The 21249-nt window shown below is 44.5% G+C and overlaps 1 protein-coding gene across 1 annotated transcript in view; it reads right to left on the bottom strand.

The window, feature by feature from the left end:
- RIMKLA (ribosomal modification protein rimK like family member A) overlaps window positions 1-19444 on the bottom strand; it is a 30944-nt gene extending 11500 nt beyond the window's left edge. The window contains exons 1-3 of the mRNA XM_066269477.1: window positions 19175-19444; window positions 6581-6811; window positions 2706-2792 (exon numbers count right to left, since the gene is read on the bottom strand). Of these exons, the coding sequence (XP_066125574.1) occupies window positions 2706-2792; window positions 6581-6811; window positions 19175-19337 (481 nt within the window). The 5' untranslated portion in view covers window positions 19338-19444. The remainder of the gene's footprint in view (window positions 1-2705; window positions 2793-6580; window positions 6812-19174) is intronic.
- Between the last annotated feature and the right edge of the window lie 1805 nt (window positions 19445-21249).

The following is a 21249-nucleotide window of genomic DNA, read 5'->3' on the forward strand; positions in this document are numbered from 1 at the left end:
TACACAAAAGTTCATAGCAGCAAATTACAGTGGCCACAAAATGGAAATAACCCAGATGTTCATCAACTGATGAATGGATAATAAAATGTAGTAGATCCACACAACAGAACATTAAGTCATAAAAAGGGACACAGTATTGGTATATGTTGCAATATGGATGACCCCTGAAAATATTATGCTAAGTCAAAGTAGCCAGACATAAAAGGCCATATATTATATGATTTCGTTGATATGAACTATCCAAAATAGGGACAGCTATAGAAACAGAAAGTAGTAGCTGGCAAGGACTGGGAAAGGGCCATGAGATTGACGCCTAGTAGATACGGGGTTTCTTTTTGTGGTGATGGAAATGTCCTGAAATTAGATAATAGAGATGGTTGTAAACACTAGTGAATAAACTAAAATCCACTGAATTACTGAATTATATTTTTCAAGAGTGAATTTTTTTTTTTTTTTCTGAAGCTAGAAACGGGGAGAGACAGTCAGACAGACTCCCACATGCACCCGACCGGGATCCACCCCGCACACCCACCAGGGGCGACGCTCTGCCCACCAGGGGGCGAGCTCTGTCACGACCAGAGCCACTCTAGCGCCTGGGGCAGAGGCCAAGGAGCCATCCCCAGCGCCCGGGCCATCTTTGCTCCAATGGAGCCTCGGCTGCGGGAGGGGAAGAGAGAGACAGAGAGGAAGGGGGGGGTGGAGAAGCAAATGGACGCTTCTCCTATGTGCCCTGGCCAGGAATCGAACCCGGGTCCCCTGCACGCCAGGCCGACGCTCTACCGCTGAGCCAACTGGCCAGGGCCAAAAGTGAATTTTTTATGTGAATTAAATCTCAATGTTTTGAATATTTAGAAATACTAAGGTTTCTATTTAATTTGTTATTGTCAGTCTTACCTTTCTACAATGTGAGCTCCTTGAGGACAGGAATTTTTTATTTGTCCCTTTCTATATCCCCAAGAATATTGCCTGGCACTTTGTAGGCACTCAATTAAAATTAATTGAATTTTCTGTTATATATATAAATATTTTACCACAATTTAAAAAAAAAATGAGTTGAGAGACTAGTTTTTTTTGGGGGGGGGTTGTGTTTTTTTTTTTTTTTTACAGGGACAGAGAGAGGGACAGATAGGGACAGACAGGTACGGAGAGAGATGAGAAGCATCAATCATCAGTTTTTCGTTGCGACACCTTAGTTGTTCATTGATTGCTTTCTCATATGTGCCTTGACTATGGGGCTACAGCTGACCGAGTAACCCCTTGCTCGAGCCAGCGACCTTGGGTCCAAGCTGGTGAGCTTTTGCTCAAACCAGATGAGCCCGCGCTCAAGCTGGAGACCTCGGGGTCTCAAACCTGGGTTCTCAGCATCCCAGTCCGACGTTCTATCTGCTGCGCCACCGCCTGGTCAGGCGAGATTAGTTTTGCATTTTAGCATCACACCATATCTGAACAGTATTAAGAGCCCCACCTTGCCACTCACATTCATTTTTCTTATTTAACAGGACCCTTCTTAGCTCACAGGTTGCTTTGCTCAGACCCCTGCTTCTGTTTGTTTGCTCAACTCACTTCCTCCAGTTCAAATTCCACACTTCAACTTAAGCCTCTTTTTCTTCCAATGAACTTTCCCTGCCTCACGGCAGAGCCGGCCCTCCCTCTGCTCAGCCCGAGCAGGCTCCTAGGCATGCCTGCTGCAGCGGCATCACCCTGCAATGCAACGGTCGCCACTCTCTTTACATCGGAGCCCTTTGAGAGTGGTGACTGGGCCTCGTTTGTTTCCACCACACAATTTCTGCATCACAGGAACTGCTCATTACATTTCTGTTTAGGGTACCTCCTCTCACGCCAGATGCCCTGAACATCTATGTATGCCATCTGGGCATCATCATGAGCTACCTGCTCACAGACGTAGGAGGACTGCGTTCTGCTGCATCCATCCTCTTCAACGTGTACTGAGTCCCTACTGTGTACTGAGCACATAGTAGGTCTTATAGAGACAGAGAGGCATAGGACCTCTTCCCACCCCCTGAGCAGCTCCCGGTCAAGAAGGGGATAAAGCGCACAACCTATAACTGTCATAAAGTGTAGCACTGTGCTATAATCATGGACAAAGCGCTATGGAAACATAGAGGGAAGAGCGATTAGTTTTGTCTGGAAGAGATGTAGAGGGAAAAGGACGTCTACAGCTGGCCTGAGAGGATGAGCAGAAGTGCACCCGAGGGCAGAGGAAGATGGCACTGCCAGCGGAGGTTTAGGAGAGGAAAGCGCACAGTGAAGGAGAAGCAGTCCAGAGTGGACACGGAGGGTCATGTGGCCACAGAAGTAGCAGAGAAAGGTGGAGGCTCTTCGTCCAGGACCTTCAGTGCCATGGGGAGGAATACAGACTTTGTCCAATAGGCGGCAAGGCTCTTGAGGGGGTTTTTTGACAGGGAGTGACAAGAACAGATCTGTTTCAGAGAAATTACTCCCCGGAAGGAATAGAAGATGTACTGGCAGCAGAGTTAGGGACACTAGAGTCAAGTCAGGGGTCCGCCGCCAGGGCCCAGGGATCTCTGTCCCCTCCTCTCCAGGGCGGAGAGAAGGGGACAGAGATCAGGACTACAGTGCAGGCTCCTCAAGGGGGAGCCCTGTTCTCCCGGCGGCGCTCCATGCCCGGCGAGGGTCTTGTGGTAGAGCGGCGACCCTAAAGGAAGCACAGGAGCAGCACTGACCCTGGTGTCCTCGTGTGCTCTTCACCACGACCGGGTAGCCCAGGGGCTCAGCTTCATCAATCATTTTTGAAAAGTCTTCATGCCCACCTGCCAAGAAAAGGTGAGAGTCAGTGAAGGTAAGGCTGATGGTCGGGGAGTGGTCGGCCCAACACAGCAGCCTCTGAGGGAACTCGCTCAAGGCCTCCTGGCTCTCTGATAAGCAATCCCAACCCATTCAATCCGGCAGGTGTGCACTGTGCACCTGTAATATAAAAGGTGGGAGCAGAGAGATAAGAAAACCAACATTTACCGAGGACTTCTATGTGGCAAAGGCTTCACATGCTCGAGTTCATGTAATCCTCATCACAGTCCCTTAGGCTGGGCAGGTATTCTTCCCTTTAAAATGGCTGCCCTATGCAGAGTTCTCAAATGGCGCTAAAGATTCCTACCTGCTGCTACACATGCCTTGTATAATCCTCTCCCTTGAGTGTGGGAGGGACCAGTAAATGATGGGGTATCATTCTCGTGATTAGGGCTATTTTGAGTGAATTAAAACGAGATGATTCGTAGTTGGCCTGACCTAATCAGTTGAGCCCTTTAAAAGAAGGTGAGGCTTCAGAAAGACCCCCCTGGAGCCCTGAAGGAGCAAACTGCCATGTGGTAGAGAAGGCCATGTAGTAGGGATAGTGGGTAATCTCTAGCAGCTGAAAATGCCCCTCAGTTGATAGCCAGCAAGAAAGTGGGGACCTCAGTTCCCACAAATACAAGGAACTAAATGCCAACAACCAGTCAGCCTGGAAGACCCCAGATCTCTGATGAGAGGTCACAGTCCAGCTGCCCCTTGATTTCAGCCTGCTGAGACCTAAGCAAAGAACCCAGCAATGCTGTGGCTAGACGTCTGACTTATGGAGACTGTGAGAAAATAAATGGGTGTTGCCCTGACTGGGTAGCTTGGTTGGTTAGAGCATCATCCGGAAGCTCAGAGGTTGCCAGTTCAATTCCTGGTCAGGGCACATACAGGAACAGATCAATGTTTCTGTCTTCCTCTCCCCCTTCCTCTCTCACTAAAGTCAATAAAAAAGAAAAAGAAAATAAATGGGTGTTATGTTAAGCCACTAAGTTTTTAGTTGTTATGTAGCAATAGAAAACCAATACCCAGGCCCTGGCTGGTTGGCTCAGCGGTAGAGCGTCGGCCTAGCGTGCGGAGGACCCGGGTTCGATTCCCGGCCAGGGCACATAGGAGAAGCGCCCATTTGCTTCTCCACCCCTCCGCCGTGCTTTCCTCTCTGTCTCTCTCTTCCCCTCCCGCAGCCAAGGCTCCATTGGAGCAAAGATGGCCCGGGCGCTGGGGATGGCTCTGTGGCCTCTGCCTCAGGCGCTAGAGTGGCTCTGGTCGCAGCATGGCGACGCCCAGGATGGGCAGAGCATCGCCCCTGGTGGGCGTGCCGGGTGGATCCCGGTCGGCGCATGCGGGAGTCTGTCTGACTGTCTCTCCCTGTTTCCAGCTTCAGAAAAATGCAAAAAAAAAAAAAAAAAAAAAAAAAAAAAAGAAAACCAATACCCAAAGAAACCAAGCCCGGGACTTGTCTCATCCAAAGTTAAGGCATGACTCAAAAGCCTAAATTGGCTCCACTATACTCCCTTAAGCCTTAATTAAAAAAAAAAAAAAGAATAACAGTATGTATTAAAATTTTTCTAAAGTGTTTTTACAAACTGCATTGATTTCCTATATATTTGCATCTTGGGGGGGGCATTATTCTGCCACAGCTGGTATTGTGGTTCACCAATTTTCATAAAGCAAAATACTCTGGAATACTAATTCTTGTTCTGTTCACAAAAGTGCTAATGTGTTTTTGTTTTTAAATGAAGAGGCATTATAGATAATCAGGGACATCTCCAAAAAGAGAATGTTTTATAAGAAGGAAACTCCCAACTTCCTAATACCTTCTGATAAATTTAACTCCTCACTAGCCATCCTCTTCCTTCCCTTCCAATACAGAGAAAGAGGGGTCTTTATTATCTCAGGCTATCCCTGCACCTGTATTTTGGACCCTTTCCCTCTCACTTCCTCAGAGATCTTGTACCATCAAGTGTCCCCTCTTTGCTGTATCTTCAACCTCCCAGTTCCTAACTCTATCACTACTTTAAACATCCTCCGTTCTCTCTCATCCTAGACAAATAAAACCCCTGTTCCTTGACCCTGCTTCATTCCTTAACTACAACTCTGTATCTCTACAATCAAGCTACTTGAAAGGGTTTCCATTTCCTCACTTCCCGTTCATTTCCTCATCCTTGACAATTTGGCTCCTCCCCATCCCTAAACTGAAGCTGTGTTTATTAAACTCCGTTTCTAAACCCAACGCACATGTCTCAGTGCTACATTACTTGTCCTTCCAGGATCAATCAACACTTTTCAGTAGCCCAGCCTTCCTGGAATGCTCTTTCCATTGGCTGCCGTCATCTCTTTCTCATCTAATCTCTTTACCTGTTCCTCCTTTGTCTCTTGTACGGGTCCTTCTTCCTTTACCCATTTCCCTAAAGGAGTTCCTTCCTCGTGAACCCTCTTTGATTAAATTTGATTTTTTTTATTGTGGTAAAATATACCTAATATAAAACGATCATTTTAACCATTTTAGGTGTACAGTTCAGCCCTTTTTCATTTATATTCCCCTGAATAATCCCATCTACTCTTGTGATGTCACTTAACATAATAAAGGCATCCAAATCCACTTCCCTAGTCTACACCTCTTTCAGGAGCTACAGATTCATTTATCCGCTGCCCACTGAACATTTTTACCTGCGTATATTATAGACACCTCATACAGAACCTGTTCCAAAGTAAAACCATCTCTCCTCCACAATCCCTCCCCCCTCCCCACCAACCTGTCTCTTCTCTCCCGTGTTTCTAGTCTCCCAGAGCGTTTGCTTTCACATCTGGTTGCCCAAACCAGAAACCAGAGTCACTCTTGATTCCTCTTCTTATTCCTCCTATCTAATAAACCATCATGTCCTATTATTTCTATCTCCTTCATAATTCCTGAAGCTGCTGACTTATCTTCATTCCTACTATGGCCATTTTGTTTAGACCATCACTACTCTTGACTGGTTTAAAGACTGTCTCTACATATCATATCTCTACTTTGCTTCTGTCTAACTCCTTCTTCACAGTGTAGCCAGAACTCTGATCAGGCCACTTCCTTGCTTAAAGCCCCAAAACTTCCTGTTAGTCTCAGGATGGGCTCTAATCTCCTTCAACTACTGTATATGGCTACTTCTTACCTTTCCAGCCTTGTATCTCAACTCAAACTCCCTTACGTTCTACAGACTACTCAAAATACCACCAACTGGTCATTATTTCTCATGCTTCTAGGTTTTTCTTTTTCTTGCTTTCTGCTTAGACTACTCCATTTTCCCCCTTGCTTAGCTGGATAACTTCAGCTTAGTGTAGCTATTATTTCTTTTGAGAAACCTTCCTCAATATCTTCTAAACTTATCAGGTGTTCTGCTACATATTCCCACCTTGCACTAACTCTACAATGACACTTACTACACTGCACTGAACTTGCCTGTGTACTTGCTGTTCTCTGCCTCTGATGAACTGGGAATGCTTTGAGGGCAGGACCCTTACTTACTGCTACAGTCCAATGCCAGGTATGGTGGTTGGCTCATAGAACGTACCAGATACATATGTAATGAATGAATTACGGAGAGAGAGAAGCAAACGCACTTCAGACAGAGGGAATGACCATGATAAAGATTCAAGATGTGGAATAACTTAAGACGAACAGCTAGCTCTATGTTGGAAACTAACCAGACACTCGAGGGCTCCTAAGGAGAGAAAGCACAGAGATGCAGCTGGGAAAGATACACTTCAACCCTGTTCCAAAGACACTCACCATAGGAGAAGGTGTCTGGCATGGGGACCCCGTGTCCGGCCAGCTCCTGGAATGTCCAGAATTTGTTGATGCAGTTTAAAATGCTCTGTGGGCGGTTGACTAAGCGGCAACCCAACTTCTCCAGGTGTCGCAGGACCGTGATGTCACTGTCCGATTGCAGCGAGGGTGTGGACACCCGGACAAGCACTACATCTGGGAAAGTAGTGAGTGCCTTCTGGTTCAGCTGTAGGCCTGCAATCAGAGGACAAAAGTGAGCTCTGTGCTTGCCATCATCCAGTCCCACCAGAAGAACTGGTTTCAACAAACTCCTCAAGATTGAACTTAGCAGGAAGATAGCCTTGCAAATGGCACTTGGATATCCTGTTGTAACGAGAAAGCTACAGTCAACTTTATATTCCAAACAAACGGGCAGAGCATGATTATGAGGAAACACAAAAGAATGAACAACAACAACAACAAAGGTGGCATAGCAAGAATAATCCGCATTAGAAGACTCCACAGGAGATAATATAGAATAATCCAGCACCTTCCTTCCATATAGTACTTATATTACTCCACGTATAGTGGCTTAGAAGGCTGGAGACTTACTGAAAGGAAGCACTATAGCTCACTAAGGGATCCTTTTACGACTTACCCATTGAAAGTCTATCTGAAATATTATTTAAGCATTTAAATGATTTTAATGAATATAATGAATGCAAAAAAATGTCAATGTTAAGTAAAAAAAAACAGGGAACAAAATCATAAATACAAATTAGAAAAAGATAAAGGAAACCAACACTTTAACAGTGGGTAATGAATTACAGGTGATTTCCTATTTTATACTTATCAGTATTTTTCAAAATGTCCCCAAATGCATAGTACATTTGTAACAACAACAAAAATCCACAAAAACAATCTACGAAAAATCAATTTAACATTAAAACTAGAAGGTATCCAAAGACAATTGATCCGGATAGCAAAAAAAAACTGGAACCCGTGTTACACTGGGTAAACTGGGAGTGTTAGCTTGAAGTAGGGACTTAGAGGAACAAGTAATCTTCAAGTATCTGTAGGGTGTCCATGAAGAAGAATGACTTAGCTTGTCCTCCATGACCCCAGGAGATAGAGCTGCCATGTCTGTTTATTTCTGTAACCCCAGACCCTAGAACAGTGCCTGATGCAGAATAGGCACTTGATGTTTGCTGAATTGTAGGGAAGCTACAGGGACATAGATTTGGTATCTATTCCAGTACCTTAGAATAGAATGGGCAGAGGCTCACTGGTCACCTGAGGAGCCTCTGCCCAAAAGGAATGCAAGGGTCATATATGCTCACAGCAACCTGCTCAGTCGATAGCCTATGGTTTGCATTACTGTAAGTAGTTATCTAGGCATCTATGGTGCACCAGCATCTGTGGATGGATGGTGGACACATGAAACGGGATGTGTAGAGTACTGAGACTGAGTTCCGGGAATAATGTGGTCTACCTTAGTGAACCTTAAAGGAGTTTCCAAAATGCTCTAAACAAAACCTATGAAACACAGTTTCAGAACCATCTTATAGGCTTTTACCTAAAGCACCTTCTATTTCATAACTGATATTCTGCACAATCATATAATTCCAAGAAAACAAAAGGTGTTCATGAAATGACTGTTTCTTTATCAGGGCATGGATAATATTAAGACAAAAACAACAAGCAAAACAAAATAAAATAAAGCAAGCAAACAAAAACAGAAATACAGTTTGGATCTAACTTGCACAGTTTCCCCTCATGTCTAGGAGATATTTCACCAATTTAAAATAAACAAAGTAGGTGTAATCATTAAGAGAAATTGTTTTAGTACTTCTGCTGAGAGTGTGAACTCAGGAACTGGAACATAATTCTCACGGATGATTTATAAAGGGCATTTGGTTACCTTCACTTTGCCATCAGGAAACAGTACCAAATATACATGCCTTTTCCTTTGCCACTTATAGGCCCTGTAGGAGATAATATGAAAGGGGCTAGGGGGTCAGCCCTGTATAGTATCCTCAAAATTGAGAGAAAAAAGAAAAGTCGGTGCAAATGGTGAGGAAAAACTGAATACTCATGGAAAAAGCAATAGCTCAGAACAAATTACAAAATGAAATAATATATTTTTTTAAAAATGCTTCGAAACTAAAATGCTAGGCATAGTATGTCAGGCGCTGGCATTGGCATTGCATAGACATTTTACAAAGCAAGATAAGACAATGGATGGAGATTTGTACCACCTGATGAGAAAAACAGCTTTGCAACAGAAAAGTGACCTAGAGAAATGAGAAGCAGCAGAATCATCTAGCTTTTAAATCCCAACATGAGACCACAGACGGACAGTTACACTTCCAAATGCGAAGAAAAGAATTCAATCATTTCTGGAAATACCAACCACAAAGTAGACAGAGACAGCTCAGCCTCAACAAGCAGAGTCACATACACCTAGGAAGTCTTACCAGGACTTCATCTCTCTTCTCCAAAGGTAAATCTTTGGGCCTGGCTCATTCCAACTGAAGCCTTTAATAAATGAAGAATGGAATGTTAAAGTGTAACTGAAAAGGCTCTACCAAACAGTTAGACAGGTCTGGGCTCTGACTGTGCTGGCTGTCCAGCTCTGTGCAGAGAGGGACAGGACAGGTTTAGGGATACAGGGCTCATACAACCAGTTATTTCTCTGCCCAATGACACAGCTCCAGCATTCTTGTTATGGGCAACTTCACTGGCCCTTGTTCACCCCAGTCCTCTGCTGTCTAAACCTAGTTCATATCACCATTTCTAGAAGTAGCAGACAAGAGGCTGCCACTCACCGTGGCTTCAGTGGGGACAGCAGTTCCACAAAGACAGGGCCAAGAACAACTTGAATTTAAAGCTGGCCCTTGGCAAACCTGTCAGTGAATTCTGAGACCCTCAATCACTTAAGTAATCTCTCTCCTTAGGTAAGGACCTGATAAACTCAATACAGTATGGACCTTCTCAGGATCCTGAACACTTCTCCACTGTAATCTGCAGGCTTCAAGCTGAGGGAATGAAGAGCTGGTGCAAGACATCGGGGAGGGCAGGGCTCTGCTTGGCTGCCAGTGAACTGCAGGAAGTCCCTCAGAGAGAGACTCATCTTCAGATCACAGGATATCATGAGCGTAAGTGTCCTAGTGCTCTTGGCGTCACCTTGACTCATGCGGTGGGGCAGGGAGAAGGAGCTGAGCTTCTGGGATATTTGGGTCTCCCAGACTCCGAGACTGGGCTTGAGGCTTACTATTTAGCTTCAATAATATTTTTTTTCATATTACTTCTAAAAAGAATAGTCTATTTTCATGGGTACTCATGTTCTGATTTCCTTGTGAACTCTTTATTATTTTTTTTTTGGAAATATTTTAATGTATTAAAAACAAGCTAGAAAAATACGTAACTTTTCCCAAAGAATTCAGTCTGTTTTCTAATCTATATATTGGGTTAAGTTAATTCTACAAAACTAGACTTTCTGTATTTGTATATACAACAGCAGAGAAACACACTGTATAATACAGAGAAACAGCTTTTGAAATACAAATCAATCTTGGAAAGTAAAGCTCTAAAAATTAAGAACCATTCTCAATCAGTCATACCAACAGAGGGAAGAAGCAGCATGGATAATCAATAAAAGGTGCAGTCACTCAGAACTGAATTTGGCCAGTGGTTTTATTGAGCATCTGTTGTTTTAGGGACTTTGCTAAGAACTTTCTCATATATCATCTCACTTAAATTAGAGAAGTCTTATAATAGGGATCCCCACAACAGATTTGACTGTAGAAGTTTTTGCCTGTACACAGAACTGATATATAATGGGTCACCACCCTCTCAACCTGTGTGCGTGCTGCACTAATTTATATGTGTGTGCCCACACATGCATGTGTGTCCGCACATACACACACACACACACATACGCAGACACACCCTTAGCCTCACAAAGAAAGCTTCAAAACTAAACTTGTTTCTAGCATGCCAGGAAAAGAGCCTTCATGTACAAAGCACCCAGCAGAAACAAGAAAAGAGCAGGACACCATAGCACGAGAGTGAGAGCAAGCCAGGACCTCAGTTAGGGCAGCTTTCACAACCGTCAGCAGATCAGGTAACAACAGTGGCTGGTAGCGAAGCTCTGAAAGTTGTCAGAAAGGAATCAATAATATAAATAAAGTAAGTGGATAATCCATTAAGGGCTTCACATTATGTTGTGTTATGAGAAAGATGTGCCATCCAAAACATGAGCTGGCTCATCTCACGCTCTGGGTTTTCCCTCGTTTCTTCCTACCTTACCCTCGGCATTTTTTCATAAGGAAGCTATTTTTATTCTTAACAAGAAGATGCCATCAGTGGCCCTTTTAAAGTCCTTTATTATAGTGTCCAAAGAAATATCTCACCTCCACCTCATTAAAAGCCTCAGTGATTAGGTGGCCACTTTCTACCAACTGCTATTTTGAGGTCATTTAATTCAAAGCAGCCTTTACTGGACTGTTGGAATGAGTCAGACACACTATTAAGCAGGCAAAGATGAACTAGGTGGTCTTTGCCTACCAGGAGCATACAGTCTCCTTTTGGAGAAAGATATACACGCAAATATTCATTCATTCACTCCCTCAACACACATTTATCGTTTCATGCATTCATTCAGCCAACATTTACTTAGCACCTACTTTGGGCCAGGCCCTGTGCTAGTTTGGGTTTACCCAGAAACACTCCCAGAGATGAGGACTTGAGTGCAAGAGATTTATTATGACAGGGGTTAATGTCAGGAAATACTGTTAGCAGAGTCGAGAAGGGAATGAAGCAATAAAGGGTGTGTTATCAAGTGAATGACTACTTTGTCAACTGGGGCTTAATCCTGCTGCGCGACAATAGGAAATGGTTCAGTGCACACACCTCAGTTATCTCACCAAGGGGTGAGGGAGCTGGTGAGTTACAATTTTTAATACACCAACTCACTGGTGGAGGGCTGCTCCAGGGGCGTGGTGTTAAATCCCTGGCCCTTCTGGCTGGCCATGCATGTGTAAGCTAAGTGGCTATGCTCCTGCGACAGGGGAAAGCCCTCACAGAGATTTGGGTGCTGATGGTTCGAAGTGTGGCCCCATCACATGGTAAGGGCAAAAGGCACATGGGAGGCCACTGCCAGCTAAGGCTGGGAATGGGGACTGAGGTTTGTGAATGCAACAAACACTATTCTATGGAATTTAAGAAAGACACCACCCAGCTGTGATTAATGCCACTGATGACCTCTGCAAAGCACCTGACTACTAGGAAGGATTATTAGTCTGGTTTGGCAGAGGCGGGAGAGGAGGTTACCTTTTACAACACAGTTTGAGACGTGCTGGAGGAAGCAGTTAGAGATGATTACCTCTTGAGCTTTCAGAAAGGAGATGTTGACTCATGGTGCATCTGGGCTCAGAAAAAATGTGTAAAACTAATAATTGCGTAATGTCTACCTCTTAGAAACTAATCGATAGGAATAGCATAGCATCTTATAAGCACTGAGTTCAGGGATATCTCAGGGCTAACCTATTTTTAAAGGCATTTCAAGAAGTCGAGACAACATGAGATGAAAGACAATTATGGCAGAGAGGTCTCCAAGTCAGAGGCTTGATGGAATTCCTTGCTGTCATTTAACAGCTTGGCAAGACATTAAAATCTCTCTGGGTCTGTTTCCTCTTCTGGGAAATGGAAGGGTCCCAGAACTTGGAAATCTACCCAGCCTCACAAGCCCCACCCTCACCCCTTCCCACCTCACCAACTGGATCTTTCTTTCACCCATAAGACAAATCTCAGCTGGGCCTTTCTCCCATCCACATCAGTCAGCCAAGACTCGAGTCTCCCAGGCCGTGTAATTTTCCTGAACTCTGAGCTCCACCTGGCTCTGTCCTTTCTACTCCCACCTTCCACTTCTTCCCATCTATCTCCACGGTGCCCTGGGAGACTCAGTGGGCAGCAAATCCCTTACCTTCAACCTTTTCAGTGAGTGTTCCCTCACTCTTTTTTTTTATTCTTTTTTTTTTAGAGAGGAGAGAGAGAGAGAGAGAAGGGGGGGAGGAGCTGGAAGAATCAACTCCCCTATGTGCCTTGACCAGGCAAGCCCAGGGTTTTGAACAGTGAGCGTTCCCTTCACCTTCTTTTCCTGGGTCCCCTGAGCCCTGGCTCTCCCCAGGAACACTGCTTCCCCAGCAGTCCTCCCAAGTTGTGGCTGTTCTCTCTCCCTCGCACCTGGGATTATTGGGCGGAGAGGCAGGAGGGATATGCTCCTTGCTCCTTGCTAGGGCTTCCGTATTCTCTTCTCTCCCTCCTAAGCCTGACTCTCAGCAGATTGTACAGCACCCCACTAATGCAGTCAGCTAAGGACCCCAGTCACTGCCCTCTGCCCTTGTCACTTTAGCTCCTGACTCACTGATCCTCCCAGGAGCTACCATGCATGGAGTTATAGGAATGAAGAACTGTTGTTCCTGTAAGTTCCTCAACACAAAGTAACTTGAATTTAACATTATCTCACAGCGGAGTCCTTGAGTTACTTTTTAATAGTGAAGAAGGATTTCATAGATTCAGAATTTTAGATGTGTAATAGGCAATATGAACCCCTAATAAGGTGACATGTCTCAGCGAAGTAAAGTGGCCTGGTGGGAGTGGAGTGAGGTGAAGCTCGTGCTGATGTACCTGGTGTCATGGACTCCCTGACAGTAGGAGGAGTGACCAGGAGGTGTGGATGCATGGGAATGACACAGACCTCTCTGATGACGGCTATACCGCTTCCACCAGGTAATCCTAACAAATTTGTTGGAAGTGTTATGGTAGCAAAAATGGGTGGTTCAGAGATCTATAAGTAGGGCTTTGAGAGTCTCTAAGGATCCTAGTCTATGGTTCTAGAACTCTTCCCAACTCAGTTCATAAAGTGTCCCTAAATCTGTTATAAATATAAACATAAAATACACATCTGGCCCTGGCCGGTTGGCTCAGTGCAGGAGTCCCGGGTTCGATTCCCGGCCAGGACACACAGGAGAAGTGCTCATCTGCTTCTCTACCCCTCCCCCTCTCCTTCCTCTCTGTCTCTCTCTTCCCCTCCCGCAGCCAAGGCTCCATTGGAGCAAAGATGGCCCGGGCACTGGGGATGGCTCTATGGCCTCTGCCTCAGGTGCTAGAATGGCTCTGGATGCAACAGAGCGACGCCCCAGAGGGGCAGAGCATCGCCCCCTGGTGGGCATGCCGGGTGGATCCCGGTCAGGCGCATGCGGGAGTCTGTCTTACTGCCTCCCCGTTTTCAGCTTTGGAAAAATGAAAAAAAAAAAATACACATCCAATCCACCTTTAGTCCTTGGGGTCAGCCCACAGATATAAACATGAACCCATGGGGTAAAAAGTTCATGTCAGTTTGGAAACATTATATAGTAGGTGCTTCCAACCACTCTCTGACCTTTCCATTAGTGCTGTAGAGTAGTTTATTAGAATTACAGGGTGTCAGGCACAGGCCTTAGCAAGGACTGAGGTTAAAGCTCACCTCTGCAAAAAGGTTAGCATGGTACCCTTTACTGCTAGTGTCTTCTTACACAATAACGAGAGTCCATCCTTTCTCCATGAGATCTCTGTTGTCTTTTGGAAAGCTGCAATAAGATCATTTCCTCATATAAATTTGGTTAGGTTTCTTCCTAACCCAAGCTTTTTAGATCTTACTCACCTGATTACAACAAAGAGCCAAGTAAAAGTATCCCAGAACACCTAAATGTAAAGAAACGGACTTAGAAATTGCCATGTGGTCACCAGATTTTAGCTCTGAAAGGGGAGGACTGCTGAATCATTCTGCTAAGGAACAAACCTGGATTTCCAAGTCAAACTTATTTTTTTCTGTCTTGGTTTCTGTCCCTGAGTTTGTGACTATACTTGTTTTTTGGGACAGTTAATCGTAAAGACCTGTGTGTGGTCAAAGAACTTAAGTTGCACTAATGACTCTGTCCTGATATAATGGCTCATTACAAAAACAGTTACACATCCAATCATAATCTCCCAAACACAGACACTAATTACAGTTAAAGTCTCAGATACTTCAAATTCGCCTTTAAGGCACCTCGCTCAGTCATCCAACAAACATTAACTGAAGGCCTACTGTGTATCGTTATAGAGCACACATATGAGGAATCCCCAGTCATTTAGCGGGAAAGGGACGATAAGCTTTGTAAATAGGTAAATTACAATAAAATATAATGAATGCTATTTTAAAGGGTGTGTGCAATGTTATTTGGCAGCTGATGGAAGAGAGACTGCCTGGAGCCAGGGTAGGGAGTTCTAAGAAACAGTTTATAGAGATGAGTGACCTAAGCTGGAAATGAAGGATGAATGAAAGTTTACCTTGTGGGAGGGAGCCGAACCAGATGGGTATCTCAGGCAGAGCGAATTTCAGTGCAAGCTACGGGGTGAAGTCAGTGCAGGCTGATGCATGGGGCGGAGTGGGAGAGAGGAGACAGAAATTCTGATTCTGCTGAGACCAGAATTACTGAGTATTGGTCCTTATTGTCGGCCTGGACACCCTTATTGATGTTGATAAGAGTTAATATACAGAAAAAACCTAGACCTGTGCTGGCACACAATAAACTATACATATAAGGTCTACCGGAAAGTTCTGTCCGTTTTTGGAATAAAACAAAATACAAATTCTTCTGACTTAATTCATGTGGCACCCATCTTGAATATTTCCACACCAATCCTATCTTCCGAATATGGTCCGAAATGGTTTGCTGAGTTGAATTAAGCCTTTCTGCGATCTCTGATGTTGTCAGAAAAGGATCTTGCTCCAACATGGTCTCTTTTTTTTTAATTTTTTATTTATTCTTTTTTTTTTTTAGAAAGGAGAGGGAGAGAGAGAGGAGATAGAGAGAAGGGAGAAGGAGCTGGAAGCATCAACTCCCATATGTGCCTTGACCAGGCAAGCCCAGGGTTTCGAACCGGCGACCTCAACATTTCCAGGTCGATGCTTTATCCACTGCGCCACCACAGGTCAGGCTCCAACATGGTCTTAACAACATCGTCATCAATCAAAGATGGTCGCCCAGAACGTGGCTTATCAGAAAGGTCGAAATCACCTGTTTCGAATTTTTCGAACCATCTTCTACATGTACTATTATAAACTGTACCTTCACCAAACACTTTCAATAAATTTCTACATGCTTTTGTAGCATTTCTTCCTTGTTAAAATTCGTAAAAATATAGTGGTGTAAATGAACCTTATCATTAGCCATGGGTACACTATCGCTTCACACATAAGACTAATGTGAATCAACTTTGTTTTAGTTAATTTGCTACATCAGTATGTATACATTAAGTGATAAAAACAGAGAGGCATACATGCGCCAAATAAACATGTGCTTACGTGTTGAAACTTGTGATAGAAACGGACAGAACTTTCTGGTAGACCATACATATATATATATATATATATATATATATTTGGCTATTATTATGTGCATTTTGGTGCCACATTCACTACCATCCAGTTGAGAATAATTAATAAATATTTGTTGAATGAATGAATGAATGAACGAACCTGCGGTTTCTAAGAAGGAAATGAAGATGGGTATGATTCTCATAATGCTACATCCAGCAGAAAGCTCAAAGTCAATGTGCTCTATGGGACTGCTTCAGTCACCTATAGGTCATTCCACTTTCTCCACTAGTTTCCCCACCCAAATCTGTGTGGAGGTACTGTCTCCTTCACCTACTCCTTCACAAGTCTCAGGAAGGAATAGAAAGGAATGAAGGCACAAAGACTTTGTAAAGGTGGTACCTTAACTTCCTAAACCACAAAATTATTTTGCAAAGTCACTCTCTAGCTTCAATTTAATTCAATTTGGTTCAAGTCCACATTTACTGGGAAAAGTACTATAGGTTACAGATGTCCCATGTCCCAAAGCATATTTACTCCACATCACGGGACGGGGTTTTAGGACATCAAGTTCTTAACTGTTGTCCTAATTAGTTGCTGCTAACTAGCTGGATGACATTGAACAAGTCATTTCATCTCTTTGGGCATCAGGTTCCTCATTTGTAAAATGAAGGGGTGAGAATGGATGCTCTCAAAGTCATTCTCAGAGCTCACATTCTATAATTCTCAAATGGGAACTAGCACCCATACATTATAACTATTTCTGTACTTCAGAGCCAGTAAACAGTTATTTTCAGAGGAATATTCTCATTTAGCAAATTGCCATGGGTTGTCTATAGTTTGAGTACTGAAGAAACTGGGAACTAAAGCCCATAATCTTTATTCATTCAAAAACGTTTGAGTGTCTGCTATGCACAAGGCTCTGTTCTAGTCACTCTGAAAGCACTGAACAAAGCAAATGAACTCGCTCTTCTCAGGGAGCTCACTTCCTTGTGCTTTAATAAATTACACAATAAATAAATATTTTTTTGTGTGTGTGACAGAGACAGAGAGGAACAGATAGGGACAGACAGATAGGAAGGGAGAGAAATGAGAAGCATCAATTCTCTGTTGCAGCACCTTAGTTGTTCATTGATTGCTTTCTCATATGTGCCTTGACCGGGGGACTACAGCAGACCGAGTGACCCCATGCTCAAGCCAGTGATCTTAGGTTCAAGCTGGTGAACTGTGCTCAAACCAGATAAGCCCACACTCGAGCTGGCGACCTCAGAGTTTCGAACCTGAGTCCTCTGCATCCCAGCCCAACGCTCTATTGATACACTGTGACACCGCCTGGTCAGGCAACAAGTAAATCTTTTTATTGCTTTAGAAACAATGATCTAATAAGCTTGCTTTAAGTATTGTGATGTGCTTGACTCTCTCTGAACTAGCAAAAAAATAAAAAAATGCATAAAAAATACATTTTCAATTTCTCTATCAACTAGGCAAATAACCGTTTAGATTTTGTTGTAGTTTAAAAAGTAACTCCTGGTTCATGAATTGACTGAGAGCCACATGAATTCAGTAAAATTTTAAGATACTAAACAAAAGGGTTTAAATGCTCCCTGCAGCTCTAGCATTTAATTTTTTCTTGTTCTAGGGCTGAGTCTTTAAAATGGGGTTTTAGATATAAAACAGAGAGCATCTCCCTACTCTTTCCCAGCATGCGTGGTGGGTCTACAACAGGAACACATGAAATTTTGGTTACTGTATCTGAAAAAAAAAAAGGCATCATTACAAGCTGTAAATAAATAAAAGGAAGGGCAAACAAACCAACTTTGGGGTTAAAATACAAGGTTTAGATCAGTAAAATATAACCGATTATCCCGTTTAAGTCTGGCTCTGACTCAGAATTTTAGAGCTAGAGGAACCTTAGCCCATGATTTTATAAACTAGAAACCTGAGGTTCAAAGACATAAAGTGACTTGGCAAAGGCAAAATCAAGATACTTGTTAGCAACAAAGCTGTAATAAGAATCCAGATCGGCAGATTTAGTGTACAGGAATTTAGTTCTACATTAATTGAGAGTTCCAGCAAGTCAAGGATAGAGAAAGTTGACAGTTTTAGATTAAATGTAAGACATCTCATGTTTGTAGTATATTTCCCCAATAGGCTATATACAATCTGATACTACTTGTGAAGGATTTAGATAAACTTTTGGATGAAATATCTTGGACAGATACATTCCCCTAAGAAACAGTTCATATTCATAAATCTCTTTTTTAAGTAGTCAGTTCAGAATTTGGAATCCCTCTCCAAAGAGAAGTAAAGAGAAGAGAAGTAAAAAAAATAAAGCAAGTATGGTTTAAATAATACGAATTGTATCCCAAGAAAAACCCTCAATTGGGCCCAAAACCCCTGGAATCCCCAACCATCTAGAAGTGGCTGCAACCCCGGAGGGAAGTTCCTAAACCACGGATTCCTAAATCAGAGAGTGATTAAAGAATAACTAAAAATACCTAAAAACACAATTAATCTATTGAGGTCAGGGTCATAGATGATAACCATGTTTTTTACCCAAAAAAGTCTCTTGGACACAGCAGTAAAGAAATCAATGAGACCAGAATGGTCTTTACCTGAAATCTTGGATTTTCTGGAATCAGAATTCAACATTTTCAGGGTGGAGGATAAGTTTAAGAAAACCCATCAAAGACCTAGTCTCCCTCTTTACACTCAAGAAGTGACTACAATCTTTCTCATTTCTCCCCATAGGTAGGTTCCTAGTTTGGGAGTGATACTCTGTAGTGCGTTACTAACGCTTACACACTTCTTCTGGAAAACTTTTAAAACACTCATCTTAATGGCAATTTTGTAAACTTAACGTGGATTTCTATAAATCTAAACTGACAGGGTAGTGATGCAAGCAGAATTTGCAAATTTGGGATTAGCCACTTGATTATCCTCGAACCTCCACGCGGCTTCAGGTAAATTCGAGTTCCACCTAAAACAAAGTCCCCTAATTAACTCCCGCTCTCAAATCTTGGCCTCAGGGTAGATGGTGGTAATCAAAAGAAGCTCAAGGTTAGGAGCTGTCTCCAACCCCAAAGCTCTCGCCGGGGGACAGCAGCTGGTTTCGGGCACCCGAAGGAGAACTGCCTGGGGGAGCCCCGAGGGGCGCGCCCACTGGCCGACTCTCGGGAACCCCGGCGCGCCCTCCCGGGGCCGGCCTCACTCACCAAGGTGGCCGCCGACGACGGTGACGGCGATCTGGTCCATGAACACCGCCCGGAAGCGCACGTCCCGCTCGGAGCAGCGCTGCCGGAGGGCGCGCAGGATCTGCACCTGCGGGTAGTCCTCGCGGATGCGCCGGTCCGTCAGGAACCAGAGCTGGGAGCACATGGCGGCCAGGACGACGGCGCCCCGCGCAGCGCGGACCCCCTCGGCTCCCCGAGCCGCCCTCTCTGGCAGGCAGGCGATCGCGCGCCGCGGACGCACTCCCGCCGGTGCGCCAGGCGCCTCTGCAGCCCTGACCCAGCGAATCTGCCGGCCACTAAACGCCGCCGCCGGCCCCGGCCAGCCAATCAGCGCGCGGCGGCGGGCGCGGGTCGGCCGCGCGGCCAGCTGCAGAGGCGGCCTGCGGCTGCCGGGGGAGGGGTGACGGGGCCGGGGGCCTGCGGCTGCCGGGGGAGGGGATGCTTGCTGGGCCCCGAGCCACGGGGGCCCGGAAGCCGCGGGAGAGCGACCGTGAGCTGGAGAGTGGGCATCCCGCCCTGGACCCCCCACCCCCAGTGGGCGTGGCGTTGCCGGCCGGGGTGGGGCGGCTGGAGAGGGAGGGGCCGGGGCGGTGGCCTGGTGGATTGGAGGGAGTGGCTCGGCTGACCGACTAACGGTGCGTAGCGGGATGTGTCCCAAAGGCGATCACGAACATCAGGCGCTGGGGCGGCCGGTGGCCACCTATAGAGCCAGGGCAGGCCCTCAGGGACGTCCCAAGGGGGACTCTGGAGCCTGGCGAAGGTCCCCTGGCTAGGTACCCGGTAGGACCCTCGCTTTGGAATTCTCTGCCCCAATACTGGCCCGGAGCTGGAGGTGGGGGGATTGAGGGGGAGTTGGGTTTTAGCTGTCTCCTGTTCAGATAGTTCGCAGGTACGTTTCTCAGGTTCTCAGATTATTTCACCCTGGATACCCCCTCCTAGTGTGCAACAGTTCTGGGCCTGTAGAACCCCAACGTGATGTAAAAGAATCTGACTCTTTCTTTAACTCAAAGGGACCACTGACTGGTCTTCCCCCTCGGTCTACAACTGAGTCATCTTTGAACAGCATCCTTGGTCCTCGCTAATTGCAAGTTCTGTCTGCAAAGAACGTTTGGAGCCAAATTTTCTTCTCTAAATAACTGCAAGGCTGAAATTAGCTATCTTTTGAGATTGCATTTGCTCTAACAGCTCATTAAAAAATATGGTCTTTTTTTAAAAAATGTTTATTTTTTTCTTACGGAAGCAAGAGTACTTTCAAGGCAGGCCCAACAGTGACAACTTAGAAATGGGGTATGATGTCTCAAGTAAGGAATAGGCTTAACTGTAAATATTACATACATGCATGCATTTACCCACTAGATGTGCCTTTGGAAAAGTCTTGTCTAAATAGAATTTCAAATTTTTACTATTTCAAGTAATGTTAAGTAAATCTTTGTTACAAAAGTCACCCCCCCCATGAACTCATTTTTTTTTTCAAATAAAGTCACTTAGTGCTCTATGAATTATTAACCTTCAGAACTCTTCTAACCACAGATCAACTTGGACACTAGAGGCTCTATCTTCTACATGGACCATTTCCTTGATGTCCCATTGTTTATATTTTCTTGACCCTGATGCTTCCTACCGAGCTTCTGCAGTATCGTACATAAGATGTCCAGATGATTAGAACCATAGTTTCCTGAAACAATAATTTGTACATAAGAGTCAATAAATTTAGGAGATTTTTAAAGATTTTTTTTATTATTTATTGATTTTATGGAGTGGGTGGGGAATGAGAATTATCAACTCATATCATATCAACTCATTATCAACTTGCTTCACTTTGGTTGTTCATTGCTTGCTTGTCATATGTACGCTGACCAGGCAAGCCCAGGGCTTCCAACCCATGACCTCAGTGATCCAGTTTGACGCTTTGTCCACTGCACCACCACAGGCCAGGCTAGAAGTTGTTTATAACCGATTTTCATAGTCATCTACACAGACTAGAATGTTTGTCATATGCAAATGGCTACCAAGATCCCCAAAACCCAGGCTTAAGGAGATCAGGACCTAAGGATCCA

This window comes from Saccopteryx bilineata, chromosome 3 (assembly GCF_036850765.1).
Source record: "Saccopteryx bilineata isolate mSacBil1 chromosome 3, mSacBil1_pri_phased_curated, whole genome shotgun sequence".
NCBI classification, from domain to species: domain Eukaryota; kingdom Metazoa; phylum Chordata; class Mammalia; order Chiroptera; family Emballonuridae; genus Saccopteryx; species Saccopteryx bilineata.